Source organism: Gossypium raimondii, chromosome 5 (genome assembly GCF_025698545.1).
Source record: "Gossypium raimondii isolate GPD5lz chromosome 5, ASM2569854v1, whole genome shotgun sequence".
NCBI lineage: Eukaryota > Viridiplantae > Streptophyta > Magnoliopsida > Malvales > Malvaceae > Gossypium > Gossypium raimondii.
Genome location: NC_068569.1, coordinates 56,227,012 through 56,242,136, shown reverse-complemented (window position 1 = coordinate 56,242,136; position 15,125 = coordinate 56,227,012). Strand labels below are relative to the sequence as shown.

The 15,125-nt window shown below is 35.5% G+C and overlaps 1 protein-coding gene across 1 annotated transcript; it reads right to left on the bottom strand.

Moving 5' to 3' along the window:
- Positions 1-2,897: 2,897 nt before the first annotated feature.
- LOC105768523 (protein argonaute 1) lies at positions 2,898-9,397 on the bottom strand. Its single transcript, XM_012588481.2, has 21 exons — positions 8,756-9,397; positions 8,481-8,671; positions 8,041-8,196; positions 7,813-7,943; positions 7,542-7,651; positions 6,905-7,011; positions 6,657-6,795; positions 6,455-6,571; positions 6,216-6,323; positions 6,068-6,139; positions 5,719-5,841; positions 5,455-5,620; positions 5,127-5,374; positions 4,907-5,049; positions 4,760-4,825; positions 4,622-4,685; positions 4,375-4,510; positions 4,221-4,294; positions 4,031-4,125; positions 3,217-3,248; positions 2,898-3,082 (listed from the first exon to the last, which is right to left on the bottom strand). The coding sequence occupies exons 1-21, from the start codon at positions 9,395-9,397 to the stop codon at positions 2,898-2,900; spliced, it is 3,105 nt and encodes a 1,034-aa protein (XP_012443935.2).
- Between the last annotated feature and the right edge of the window lie 5,728 nt (positions 9,398-15,125).

The window sequence follows — 15,125 nt, the reverse complement described above, 5'->3', positions numbered from 1 at the left end:
TTTTTTGTGTTTCTTTTGTATATTTATAAAAAATGAATAAATTATTTGTTTATATTGTATTTTTACATCAATAATCTACTTATTTACATTTATCAAAAAAATTATTTGTGTTGTATTTTTACATCAATAATCTACTTATTTACGTATTATCAATTCTCATGGCATGGCATGGGATGGATTCCAATGTAAAATACCATTTCAAAAAGAACAAAAAGGGCACGTGTCAACCAAATACTAAGAATGTTTCAAGGCAGTGTCCTATTTCTTTCTTACTTCTACCATTATCATCCTTAGCTGGCTAGAATTGAAATCATTTGTAGTAGGAAACGATTGGAAGAGGGGGATATTTTCCTTCCAATTAATTAAGTGCCATGGATATTCTAATGTATGTTTTCTGGTGCTTCAATGGTGGGAACATTCATTATTGTGATTACTGTCTCCATTAGTGAAGAAGCCACTGTCTTCGGGTTTGGTTAACTCAATGTTAACGGAGCAGCTAGGGGCAGAAGGGATCCTGCTGGCTTTTTCTTTATTATACATTTCTTTGAGTAGTACAAAAGCAAGGCAGCAGACACTGATATGGAAGAAATAGGTACTGAGGTGAAGGATTAAGATGAAACTAAGAGCAATAGTCGAGTAAGTGGAAATTTTATATTGTTAATTGAAGTGAATGAACGGTGGATGTGATCAAGGCAGTGAATATGGTGATTATTTGGTGAGTGCAAGATAGGACAGGGATCGAGAAGAAATAGGGTGATTATGTTTGAAATTTTAGCTGATGTGAATTGATATTTTTTTTTTCTGGCGTTGACATATTTTGCTAGTTACATGACTGGTGTTGATGTATTCCCTTGTTGGCTTATGCCAACTAGCTTCCTTTTATCATATATTTTGGTTTTGATGAAAAAAAAAAAGTGAATCTCATTACCCTTGCCTTAAAATCAAATGATAATAGGATCAAATTAAATTGTATCATAAAAAAAAAGACAGTACGTGTGCAGCGTTTGGATGAAAAATAAAGACAGCATACAGAAAAACAAACTGTGACATAGCCACTACCTCAAATACTATTGGAGCTTTTTCTCTCAAAGAGACATTAATTTGCCATAAAACATAAACATGTACCTAACATGTTAGAGGACTCCTGGAAATTTGAGTGAGCTGTGCCTACTGAATTTCTATGCATCGTTCCAATCTCGGTAAAAACTATTGAAATTGGCCAACCATGCTGCTGTTACATGTTTTGGTTGAAGTGCATGCAGCTTGATGACATGCTGCAGCACAAATACTTGCTGTAACAGCAAAGTTTTCTCTTTAGTTTCTTTGTTAATTAAACTAGTTGAAAATGAACAAGTTGATGACAACTTGATGCATTAGGTGTTGAATTACTAGTTTAGGTGGCTTGTTTATGTGTACAAGCAATGTTTATCAAGTTACCAGGCTACTTAGTGGTAGTAGGTAGTATTTGGTGATGTATTTGACTATAAATATGTTGTTTTTCTAGTTAAATGAATGAGCTGAATGAGCTATCAGCCATAGCTCCCTTGCTGCACATTTGTGAGCAAGTAAAAATTTTTCTTGCATCTAGTTTCATTGTTCTATTCTCTTTGTTCTCTTCTTTTGCTGCTGCCATTGTTCCAACAAATGGCATCATGAGCCTAAGTCTTAAGGGGTCATTGATTTTACTTCCGCTGCTTGTTAAAAAGAAAGAAGCTGTCAAAGCACAAGCAAATCATTAAGGACTGCTTGTAGAGAAGACAGCATCAGCTCAAACTTATGAGACCCCCAAACAAGCTTGAATAAGTTGAAGGAGGAGTTTCAAGGAAAGTTTGTGAGCTTTCCAAATGTGCAAGCTTAGCAAGATGTCAAAGCTGCAAGCTTAGCAAAGTGTGAGCCTGTTGAAGACACCTGTTGAAGACAATATGTAAAGATGTAAGTCTGTCAAAGGTGTGAGCTCAGCAACATGTGGAAGCTCAATGCGTGTTGTATAGTTGCAAGCCTGTTGAAGATAGTAAGCAAAGTGTGAGCCTGTCGAATTGCAAGCCAAAATGGCAGAATGAAGGCAAGCAAACTATACTCACGAACTGTTTGTGCAAGAAGAAACGGGGTTGTAGTGAACAAAGGAACAAGGCAAGATGTGTTTGAAGGCAAGTTGTCAACCAAGGCTGTGAAGGAGGAGAAGACTCCATTTGATGAACAAATCTTTGGCACAAAAGACTGGGATAGTCAAGCGTGTAAGTCAGATTTGGTTGAGAATGAAGCCAAGGTTGAAAATGAATTGCTTGAGCAGAGCCAGCTTGAAACAAAGCATCTAAGGACTGCCAAGTTTAAAAAAACTTGATGAATGATTGGTATTTGCAGCATGGAGTCCAAGGAGAAGTGTTGAAATTGGCCAACCATATTGCTGTTACATGTTTTGGTTGAAGTGCATGCAGCTTGATAACATGCTGCAGCACGTATACTTGCTATAACAGCAAGGTTTTCTCTTTAGTTTCTTTGTTAATTAAACTAGTTGAAAATGAACAAGTTGATGACAACTTAATGCATTAGGTGTTGAATGACTAGTTTAGGTGGCTTGTTTATGTGTACAAGCAATGTTTATCAAGTTACTAGGCTACTTAGTGGTAGTAGGTAGTATTTGGTGATGTATTTGACTATAAATATGTTGTTTTTCTAGCTGAATGAATGAGCTGAATGAGCTATCAGCCATAGCTCCCTTGCTGCACATTTGTGAGCAAGTAAAATTTTTTCTTCAATCTAGTTTCATTGTTCTGTTCTCTTCTTTTGCTACTGCCATTGTTCCAACAAAAACAGAATTTGTACCTAAAATAGGTAGGTTTTAGGTCAACACACAAGCAAAACCAAAATACTCTGATATAGTATGCTAAAAGCACCTCCTAACAGTAAAACATAACCCTTTTGACATTTTCCCTGAGAGCTGGCAGAGGTCTCACAGCAACACTACCATCGGGTCCTCTTGTGCTTCTTGAACTTCCAAGCCTTGATCCACTCTCAGATGTCTCCCGTTCCATGTAAAAACGAGCTCTGAATGCAGCAAGATGAGCATAATATGCAGGAGGGACTGCACGTTCAATTATTCATAGCTTGTTAATCACAAAATAAAAAGGAAAGGGGAGGGGAGAGAAACTTAGTTCCTCTTGCACTCAGAAATGCCTTTATATTTGTGTGAAAAGTAAACAAGCAAAAGGAACTAACCAATGGACACAGATCGGGTACACCTTGCATATCTAGCAACAAATGAAAACATAATATTTTTAGTTAGAGCAATTAATTATTGTTTGATTCATACTATAGATAAGAAAAGAGTTGTGCAATCATCGATAAAGATTCTTAGGATGGGTTTGTAGTTTGTGTGTCTAAAGTTCTGTTTAAATTGGAATTTCTATAGTGATACAATTTTCATTTCTATAATACTAAATTTACTCAAAACTTAGGGTTAAATCACTATTTTAGGGCCTCAAAACTTGACAACTTTTCTCATATTGGGGTCTGAGCTTCTTTATGTCTAAATTAGATCCTAAACTTGGTAATTGTTTTCATATTAGGACTTAGACTAAACAATTGTTCTCACATTTGTGCTTGAACTTTTTTTTGTCTAAGATACTCGTTGAATTTGACATTTATTCCAATATTTTTGGGTTTGAACTCGACAATTGTCTCGGATTGAGCCTTGAACTCTAACATTTTCACAAGTTAACCTGGACAAAAAAAAAGTTCAAGCCTCGATGTGAGAATAATTATCAAGTTCAAGGCTTAACTTGGACAAAAAAAAGTTTTAGGAACAATTGTCAAGTTCATGGTCTAATTTGGAAATAAAAAAGTTTAAGCCCCAATGTGGAAATAGTTGTCAAGTTCAAGTCCCAAAATGTGATTTAACCCTTAAAATTATAGACTTCCAAAAATGTATGCCTGAAACGTAACATTTTACAGACATTTAAAACAAGAAATATATACGAGCAATTGCTAATGTAGAGACAATATTCATCAAGATGAAGGCAAAAGAACGTACGTATAGCACAGGTTGTTTGTAAGAGTCTGCAATGCATCAGCTGTGAAGTTGTTCTCATCCCATAGCACATGGTAATGAGCCGGACGACTCGTTCCCTGTTTACCACGGTGGATAAAATATTAGAAATACAAACAACTACATCCCCATCCTAATCACCTATCAATAGGAGCAAAGTAAAAAATGAATTGACCATAATCCCAGCATGGCTGCATAAGTAGAAATCAAACTCTGTTGGATGACATATATCGGAGTCCACCACTGTGCCTGCAAAATAGAATACAAATAACCATCATCAGATTGTGATGTCATATTAAAAAATTATAAAAAGAATGAATAGTACTCACCAGGCAAAATATTTCCCTTAAGGTCAGCAAATTTGCGGTCATTGTGGTTTTTAGCAAACAACCTTGTATGATGTCGCTTTTGTACCACAATAAAAGTAATCGTAGGCTTATAATTTGGTTCCAAAGAGGCACATGCCTGAGATAAAGATGAGTATATGCTAAATTGAAATGTTGATGAATGAGACTCAGAGCTCTGACACTAGAAATTGAAGTTAAAATACTGTTAGTATGGTATACAGTCAACGACCTTACGAATATCATCAAGTTCTTCGCTCAATACATGAGAAAACTGGCCTTCACTAACACCATCCCTGCATACAGAAAATACAATAAAACTCAATAAAAATAAGGGAGGAAAATCGAAGAGCCAGAAGCTTCGTTATGCCTGTAGAATATGATGCGCTCTGGCTTATGTCCTCCATTGGCTCTTTGGAATGATATTAGGTGCTCCCTGCATTACAGCAAAACAGAACTTGATACCTACAAAAGCTGAAAGGTGTTTGAACTAGAAGCACGAGGAAAAAAACCATACTTAATCATGCCTCCAGATACAATTCCCCTAACAGGATCCTGCCATGTCTTGTATAAATCTTGAATGACCTCTTTGCGATGAGCTTGAGAACAAACCAGAGCAGCATACTTGGTAATCTCTGGCCAATCTTGAGAGGCAACAACCTGAATGTTTAATTAAAAATTTTATATTAGAATTTCAAAGAAGCAAAATGCTCATGAAAAGCAGATAAGAAACATACAGCTGCAATAGAAGGGCTTGAATCCTCCCCAGGGGAAGGATGGGTAACATCAGCACCAAAAATTATAGTCCGCCGATCACTGACTGAAGGTATTGCAGCAGCAAGAGCTGTATTACTTCCACCAACCTTGACATTAATCTTCAATGCCACATTGGTCAGATATGGTCCTTTTATGTCAAGTACATATTTAGACAAACAACACTGAGAAACAATTCCAATATCCGTCTCACAAATCCTTTTCAAATCACCTGCAAGGGACATGAAAATCTCTAAGGAATGGTATGACTGTTTTTCAACAGACATAAATTTCAGACCATAAAATCTATACCATAAAGAGAGCCATTATTATCTGGTAGAATAGCAATAAGCAGGTCAAGCTCTTTGTTTTGCCGCTGGAGTTTATTCATGGCTTTGCAATAGTGTGTTTTCAAGACTTCCTCCACCTGGTCAGGAGAAGCATTCAATGGAGGAATCACTGGTACAGAATTAAATGCCTGCAAACAACCACAGAAATCCTTATCAAATAAGAAGTGTTCAAAATAACCAAACTGAGGTCACAAACAATAATGTCCAATTAATACAACTCCCTCACCATGCCATAAATGAGACACGTGTCTGCAAGTTTTGTCCAAAAGTTATGTGCGAGTTTAGGTCCAACTTTGCTACAAAAACTTATGCAGATCCAGTTATTTACGGTCCCCCAATCAACCATTTTCTGCAACAAAACAATAATATATCATAAAATGCACGAAAAAATCTTCACATTCAACTATCGCAAGCTGAAGAGATGAAATTCTAAGATTAACTTTTGTTTTCCCTTAAATCTAGATAACCAAGTAGTTTATATAATGGCTGTGTAAAACGTTTGACTAAGAACAAATACACAGTGAGAGCACAACAACATATGTATTGCAGAATTCGGAATTGAAAGCAAGGTATACCTTATCCTTCATATTCCATTGCCCGACTTGAGGCAAGCAATTCTTCTGTTTACCAGTATCATGATATTTAAGCTAAAAGAAAGACAAAAAATCAAATCAGAAAATAATCACAATTGCAGAAAATAGGATATTATAATTGATGACATACCAGGGGTGCAGGCAGAATGCGTGCGTTAACCAATGCAAGCTTCTCTGTGATTTTAATTCCAAATTCCGTTTGACATTTGCTGTCAGCGTAAGCATTTTTTTTTACCGTCTATAGAAGGAAATATAAAATATTAGTTCGACAATAATTCACCTAGATATACCATGTTGCAATATGCTATCACTACAATTCTACAAGGCATGTCAAAAGCAAAAGAATGAAGAAATGCAAAGCTGTCAGACCTTCAAAATATCATCCTCTCTATTCTTAGGACGCTGGCAGGTGAACTCCAGCAAACCAGTGATCTGTTTCTCATTCAATCTCTTGGAGTATCTCTGACCATCCACAATCTTGCATACCTACATGAATCACAACCCATTCGTAAGCATGTCCATACATTAAGCACATTCAATCGAAAGGAGTATACTATAGCATGTACTTTACCTCCATTGGCAAATAAATTGGTCTTTGCTGGCTTCCAACTTGAAGACATGGCCATTGCGTGCGTTGAATGGTGATACCGTAAGTTTCAGAAAAGTAGTCCACAACAGATTTCTCTGCACCCCTTTCATCTACGGGAAAACTATACAGCAATAAACTTTGTTAGAGAAGTTTCATACCATAGCATGATGTAACTGTGAAACCTAGCGCATAGATCATCTGCTCTAACAATATCATAGTAATATACTCACGTCAGTTGTCCAGTTGCCTGTGATGTTAAACCAGATATACGATATTTTCTTCGCATGTTTCCACGATGCGTAACTTGCACCTTAACTCCTAGAAGAGCCTTTTTGATCTATACAAGAAAGTAAATACGATGACCATTGTAACATAAGCTACTATAATCATATTCAAGGAAAACGGAGAATAAGAATGGAAATAATAGAGAGCAGGTATATAATATATTTTTGTTGAGGTGAGTATCCACTTTGGATTGTCTCACTCCCTCAACAAGAGGTATTGGCTAGCCAAGTGGTATCAAGTATGCAAAGTTAAGACATTTAAGCCTTAATTAATGCTTCGATCCCCACAGGCACAATATGCATAATTAATATTTCACACAATATTAATACCTCTTCTTTAAGTTTGCAGGTCGTATCTATATTAACTGAGGCACTCCCTAAACTTCTTAAAACCCCAACAGAGGAGCAATACTTTCCATTGAAGAAGTGAGACACTACAAGCCCTCAACAATTTCCTATGGACTTTTTCACTGCTGGCTCAAAACAATGGTTCTTATTTCCTAAAGCAAGAACAAATAACAAGAATGATAAAAGTGCCTACTAAATATAGTTCCAATCGAAAAGAAATCTAAGCAAACCTAACCTTCACACGATCTGCGTCGTATAGAGGCCCGGAAGAAACATTCCGATTTAGCAAATTTGTTACAAATTCAATAACTGGCAATGGCTGGATGAAAGCAGTTGAAGACACATCTGTCGAACAAATAATTATAACCATAAGACAACGATAAAATGCAGGGGCAATGGCTCAAGATTACCAAGGCACAGAGGTAAAATGCAGGGGCAACCAAACATGAGGAAGGCATAAAAAATAGACCAACACAAGAAAAATGGTAGCATCATAACCACAATACCAATATTCAGTGATAATCCCCTCTGTGTAGGACGTGTACTTTGGTAAAAGCCACGCCAGGCTTGTAATCCCTGGTCCAAATCTTTCCTCAGTTCGTCACGGAAATAAAATGAACGGCCAACAGGACAGTAGCTGTAATCAATTACCAATGGTCTCTCAAATAATAGACTTGGACTGTGAAACCAATGTGGTAAACATATATGCCAAAGAAAGAGCCAGATAGCAATACCTAGTATTAGTAGCGGGTAGTTCGCGGAGAACAATGTCAAGAGCCTGAAGAGCATCTTTAGGTACATCAACTTGGTCCCCTTGCAAAAATTGTCGAAGACGGTGCAGTTCAGTACGTCCAGCCAATCTGATCATAACTTTAAATTCGCTCTCTCTTCTGCATCAAGAATATAATAAGAGATGGAGTATAGATATAAAAAAAATAAGCCATATTTCATCTGAACTTTCTCTTTCTGCATTAATAGAAATTTAAGATAAAAAAGGTAACCACCACTCAGTAGGCATTTAAGAACCTGTTGAATTTAAATAATAGAGAAGGCAAAATGATAGCCAAAACTAATGTTACAAATTTCTAGAATTAGATATATGATTGAAGTTAAGAAGGTATAAAGTTTCACCAAAAAGAAAACATAACATAACCATAAATAAAAACATACTGACCCATCATCATCACTAATGGTGACCTTAAACTCCCTTGACTCAAAAGGGAGAGACCCAGCAGTATAAAGACTCTTCCGGCCGTCATATGCAGGATCGCGCTCTCCAAGATCTGAACATTTGTATAAGCTCACCAGCTGTTGCATGACGTCTCGGTTCACTCGTCGTAATGTGACCTCTGGTGTTATGATAACCTATTTCCATTCACAATTCTAATCAAGAACCTGCAAATAAAGGCAAAAACAAACATAGAGAACACTGAAGATAAAATAACTCACGTCATACTGGTACAAATCTTTATTTGGAAATTCAGCAAAAAAATGATTAGCCTTGACTACGAACTTTGTTCCCTCGCATCCCAATCCCGGCCGACGAGGAAACCTCAATGGCTTGTTCGGAGGTGGGACTGGCTGAATTGCTTGGCTAGCTTCTTGCTTGATGGAAAGATGCTGAAGCTGCTCTGTCAATGGTACATGCTCAGGCGGTCTGGATGACGAACCTGCCTCAGATGGATCAGGCTGGGGAGTTACCGCAGTTTCAAAAGGTTCAGTCGCTTGGTGCCGCTCAGGAACATGCGGCCGGGATGGTCCACTGGGGAAAGGTACTCCACGACTGCCATGTCCTGCTCGACCACGACCATAGCCACCACGACCCCGACCACCACGATAACCTCTTCGGTGGGAAGGCCCTCCCCTTCCTCTAGATTGGTATTCAGGAGGTCCACCAGCACCATAACCTCCACGACCCGGTTGCTGTGACTGTGGAACCCAACCTCTACCACCACCAGAGTATCCTCCTCCACCTTCACCTCTGCCTAGTTGTTGTGGAGGACCTTGGGAACCACGACCACTGCCAACTCCAGTATCATGGGACTGAGAGCTCTCGCCTCCAGCAGAATCAGTTCCCTTCTTTCGAACCATGACGATAACTGTAACAGGAGAAAAAAGCAACAATGAGATTAATACCATAAAAATGTACACAGGAAAGAAAGGGAAGAGCGTTTTCCACCAAAATAATGGAACTAAAATCTAACACCGACTACTTACAATTGCAGAAAGGAAAATGTTACGGATTCATATATAAGTCTAAAGAAGCAAAACTAGAAGCCCTGGCATCAACAACCCTAACAAAGCAAATAAACTGAGAGACAGGAAAATATACCTCATTTGTGTGTGTGTGTATATATATATATATATCAAGAACCCTGTTACCAGAAATCCTATGTAAGTTCCGATTAAGTAAAACTAACGTTGTCATTAACCTATTGTTTATTATAAAATTATTAAGTAAAACAAATAAAGAAGATCAAGAATAGCATGCAAAAATGACGAGATCACGTTAAATCCTACTTAGAGAAAGTAGATGAAGATAAAAGAAAATGTAAAGAAAACACAAGGTAGTGAAGAAAGATCCGTACAAAAAACGAAGCAAATAAAAGCTACAGAAGCTAAGCCTGAAAAGCAAATCTGCATATAATGAAAAGATAAGTTCAAAGACATACAAGTTTCACCTGAAAACCGCCTTCGGAAAACCGCTTACCGTCTGATAATATTTAACAATAACGTAAGTTAAATGCAAATTTTATAGTATAAAATGAAAAGAAAATGAAGAAGAAAAGGGAAGGCCGTACTCAGTACTCACTCAACTCCTTCAGTCTTGAATGTCCTCCATTTTGAGCAGAGAAAAATGAAAACGAAGTGGTTGAAAGTGGAATCGTCTTATTATATATAGTGTTTGATTAATAAGTTAACCAATAATTGGGTTATTCACTCAACAGAATATGAAAATTTAGTATAATAGTAGCTTTAATCCTCAACATTTATAAATTATGTCAATTTAGTCTTTGTTTAGAAAAAAGCATTTACACAATGGTGTAATTTGGTTTTTCTTTTTGTTTTTCTATGACATTGAGGGTTAATTTTAAAATAATTAGAAAATACGAAAAATATTATATTGAATTTTTAGGTGTTTTTAATTTTTTAATATTTTCAATCAAATTTAACTAATATATTTTTAGCTTTTTAGGTGCAAAGGTCACAAAAAGAAGTAAAATTACAAAAATCAAAGTACACAACGTGTAAATATTGATGATTAAATTTTTAGAATTAAGATTAAATTGATATAATGTATCAATTTCAGGGGTTAAAATTACTATTATATTAATTGTAAAAGCTGGAATTATAACTGAAAAGAACAAAAGTAAATAATTAGATTATTAATAGATAAAAAAAAGTTATTAATAGTTTAGTGACTAATAAAGCAATTTACCCATAAATAAATTCCTAAACCCCCCCGGCTGCCCGACCCCATGATATCCCTCTCCTCCCTCCCTTCCCACCTCAAAAAAACACGGATGTGGTGCTACTCCATCGTACTACTTCCGTACTAATTTTTGCCCACCTGGCGTAGCTGGCTCCTCACGTCACGTGGCGTCTTCACTCCCTTCTTCTCTTTGCCACGCGCCAAGGGAGCTTAACCGTTTGACTGTTAAGCTTATTTTCTCTCACCAAAAAAAGTAATTTTTCTGTGCACACTATATATAAATTGTACTTAACTGACTGTATATAAAATAATAATTCATAAAAATAAATTGTTTCATAATTTTTGGTTTTTTAAAAATAATTTTTAGTATTTTTCCATAATTTTTTATATTCTTTTATTGTGTTTTATACTCCTTCGCTAGTGTTCCGATGGACTTAAAATTGTTGGGATATTGTGCCCTTAATGTAGTAGTCTATAAGTACTTATTTTTTCGAACAAATTAGTTTAATAAAATATTAATCAATTACATTAATATTCATTGTATATTATACTCAATGGTTTTTGCACAAAAAGCAAAATGAAAGCAAATATTAACTCAATAATTATCTAGCACTTAACTAATATTAAGCGATATTATATGGTCGATCGTAATACAAAGAGATAACTTATATTAATATATAATCTAAACATGTCCTAATCTAATCGAAAATGAGCAAATTGATTGAAATTGTAACGACCTAGTTTTCGGCTTATCCTATCCCATATCGATTGGCATAAGATTTTCACTGTTTCAATAAAAAATTTACGCTATTTTGTCTTGAAAAGTAAGATTTTTATTTTATAGTTGCATTTAGAAATAAAATATAATCATTGGATGCAATTAATATTTAAAATATATATATATTTCAATAAATTGTTCAAATGTATATTGTTATGGTATATTTGCATATATAATATATTTTATCGAGAAACTAAGATATAAACAGGAAAATATATTTAAGTGAAAAAAAATAAATGTCGGTAATGACAATATATAGCAAAGAAAATAGAAATAGAAAAATAAAGAACATAGAGATTTTACGTGGAAACCCTTTCGGGAAAAAACCACGGGCAGAGAAGAAGAAAATTCACTATGTTGAATTCGAATTTTTTTTACAAGAGGAGTAGACTATATCTATTTATAAGCTTGTAAAACCTTATTCTAATAGGAGTGAAACTCCTTATTCTAATCAATATCAAATAGATAGAGTTTAATAAGATTTAAAAAACCTTATTCTAAAATAAAATAAAAGAAGTATAATTCTATAGGGATTTTACTTTTATTTTTTTTGCCACTGTATTTTATTTAAATAAGGATTCGGGTCGCTTAATTCTACCATTAAGAAACAACAATAAGGCTGAAACAAAACATAAAATACACTAGTACGGTTACCAAAACAAAAACTTTACATCCACTTGTATGATACTGACTACTTGATCTAGAGAAGTTGAGCTATTGAGAAATGAAGATAAAAGAAGAGAGCGTAATTGAATGGGGAAATGAAGTTATTGGCATATTTTGATATTCGTTTAAGTACATGGATTGGGAAATTGTGTAATTTTAACAAACGAAAAGAAACTTTCATTGAAGTAAAAGTTGTTGCATAAGCATTTGATATTAAAAAACGATATGAAAAGGTGGTAGAATGCATCGAAAATCGAACAAAATAACTCTTGGAACAGGGCCTGCAAAGACTAGGTTTTCCTTTACTAATTTATTGAAAGCACGGAGGAAAGTAATTCGAGAGAACTGGTGCATCAAGTCATTATGCATTCACAAGCCTTTCTCTTGCATGTATGCAACCTGATCGTATTTCTTGACGACAACCCAAGAGCTAAAGCAAAACTGAAATTTAAAAGACAAGGGAGACACTAGAGTCGAACAAAAGAACTAGGACAAAGAAAGGCCAAGACACAACAAACTTGAAAGCCATTTGTTGTCCACCCCAATATGCCATAAAAGCACACTCATCTTGTTCTTTGATGTTTCCACAACAATGCCGACTTTGTAATGAAAACAAGCACCCTAATGTAGGACATGAGACTGCGGCTATGAAACAAGCTCAATCGTGTTGCTTCCCGAAATTGTTGCTCCAAAACCACCTTGACAAGGGGTAACCAAGGAAATCGAAAAAAGTAAAATAAAGAGGGAAGTAATAGAAGGGAGAAGGTGGTGCCCAATCACACAGTAACGCAAATCTAAGGTTAAGTTTTCTTTTGTAGGAGAGATTAAGGAAAAAGGGTTTTGTGTACATATTGCTATCGTCTTTTATAATAAGTACTACGCAAATGTATTACTCCATCTTTTTTCGTAATTATTTATATAATACACTTATGATCAAGAAAAATAAGAAATTGCTATTCACATTGTTTTAGAGTATGTATCAGTAAAAATTGTTACGCATATTGGGTTGAGTTCTCTTTATTTGTTAATTTCATGTATGAAAATTGCATGATTTTATTAAAATAATAATTATTCGTTAGATTTCAGATGATTTAACTAATTATATTATTGCATAATATAAAAATTTATGATGTCTATGCATCATAAAGCTTGTTTAGTCTAGTTTCTCATAGAAGACACAGTGTTAGTAATGGAATTGTAAGTCGTGAGATATAACAAACTTTGTGAGACAAGGTCAGAATGAATTCGAGTTCCCCTGTTTTGACTTTGGAAAATTATAAAAAATTGGAGAAAAATAATTAAGGGTTAAAATTTACATGTTTAAATTATTAATGAGTCTATTTTGAATAGAAACAAATGGAAACATCATCCAAATTCTGTACTAATAGATAACTAATTTTTAGCAAAGAAGAGTCGAAGCTGTCAGACAGCAGAGCAGGGGTAAGTTTAAAGATTTTACCGTACTTATTGGCTAAACAAAAAATTCTAGAAATTTTATGGTAGAAAGGTACTTGAGTCTAGCTTCAAAGACATCAAGCGGATCTTAATTCGGAATTTTGAAGCTCAAGATATAAATAATTTAGTAACAGTAACTCAAGTAGACAACTTTGAAAGATCATATAAGTAAATAGTGGAAACACATGTGAATAATTATCTAGCACAGATTACATTAAAATGGATCACGAGGCCAAGGCCAATTTGGGCCATGTGGGCCACACGGGTGTGTGGGCCTAAATAGGCGAACATCATGGGCTTGTAGGCCCATTTTCACTGTTTTATTGCTAAGGTTGCACGGGTCGCCTGAGTCGACTGTGGACATACTGTAGGGTCAGTAAGCTTACCTAGACCCCTAGTTGACTGAAATGACTGTATGCTTGATATGATTAAGCCTGATGATGTCCCACTGATTTGATACTGTATGCCCTGTTTACATGCATGATATGATGTTATAGCATGTCATATCTGTATATTGCATTGCATTGGGTTCGAGGATTGTAATGTTCAGAGGAAGTGTATTGAAAGGCCTCGAGCCTAATTTACTGCCAGCTCAGCTGCAAACTACTGTCTAGTGCCACATTCGGTACTACTTGGAGTGTAGGGATGGGTGGGTTGATTATATCCCCACATGGAGTGTAGGGTTGGACGAAGATGGTGTGTAGAGGCTGGATGGGTAGGATTTTTGTGACTGCATATCTATTATTGCTATCGACATCGTGGATGGGCTAAAGCCTTCTTGCATGACTATTTTTGTCTTGAGATGGGCTAAGGCCCAAACGGATCGACATCGACATCTTGAAAAGGGCTTAAGCCCAGACTATGATTATATGTTTCCTGTCTATACATCTGTATGGGGATTACACACTGAGTTTACGCAAACTCACCCCTTTTGTTTAATCTGCAGGTAATCCCAAGATATAGGTGGATCGATGCGGAGGAGGACTCGGTGGTGGCTACACGACTTCTTTTACCTGTTTATTACCTATTTATGATTTTACTTTTATTTGGGAGTAGTTTTTGTAATTATGGCCTTTACGGATTTTGGTTTAAATTTAGATTTTATATGGTTTTATGATTTAAATTTGCTAGTATTAGGTAAAACTCGGGTTTTCAAATGAAATTAATGTTTTATCAAAAATACAACGAATACGCAAACTGTTTAAAAGCTTCCATAATAAAAAAAATTTGGAAATCTAATAACGATTTGTAAATGAATAATGTTTTGGAAACGAACGACACGATTTGAAATTAACATAAGAAAATGAAAAAAAAGGGTTAAATAGAAAAGGGGATTTAGCGACGACATATTTGTCAAAAAGCACTACCATGTGACATCGTCGATTCAAACCATAACGTCTAGGCGAGTTTGGGGTGTTACACATATCGATTGGCATAAGATTTTCACAGTTTCAATAAAAATTTACGCTATTTTGTCTTAAAAAGTA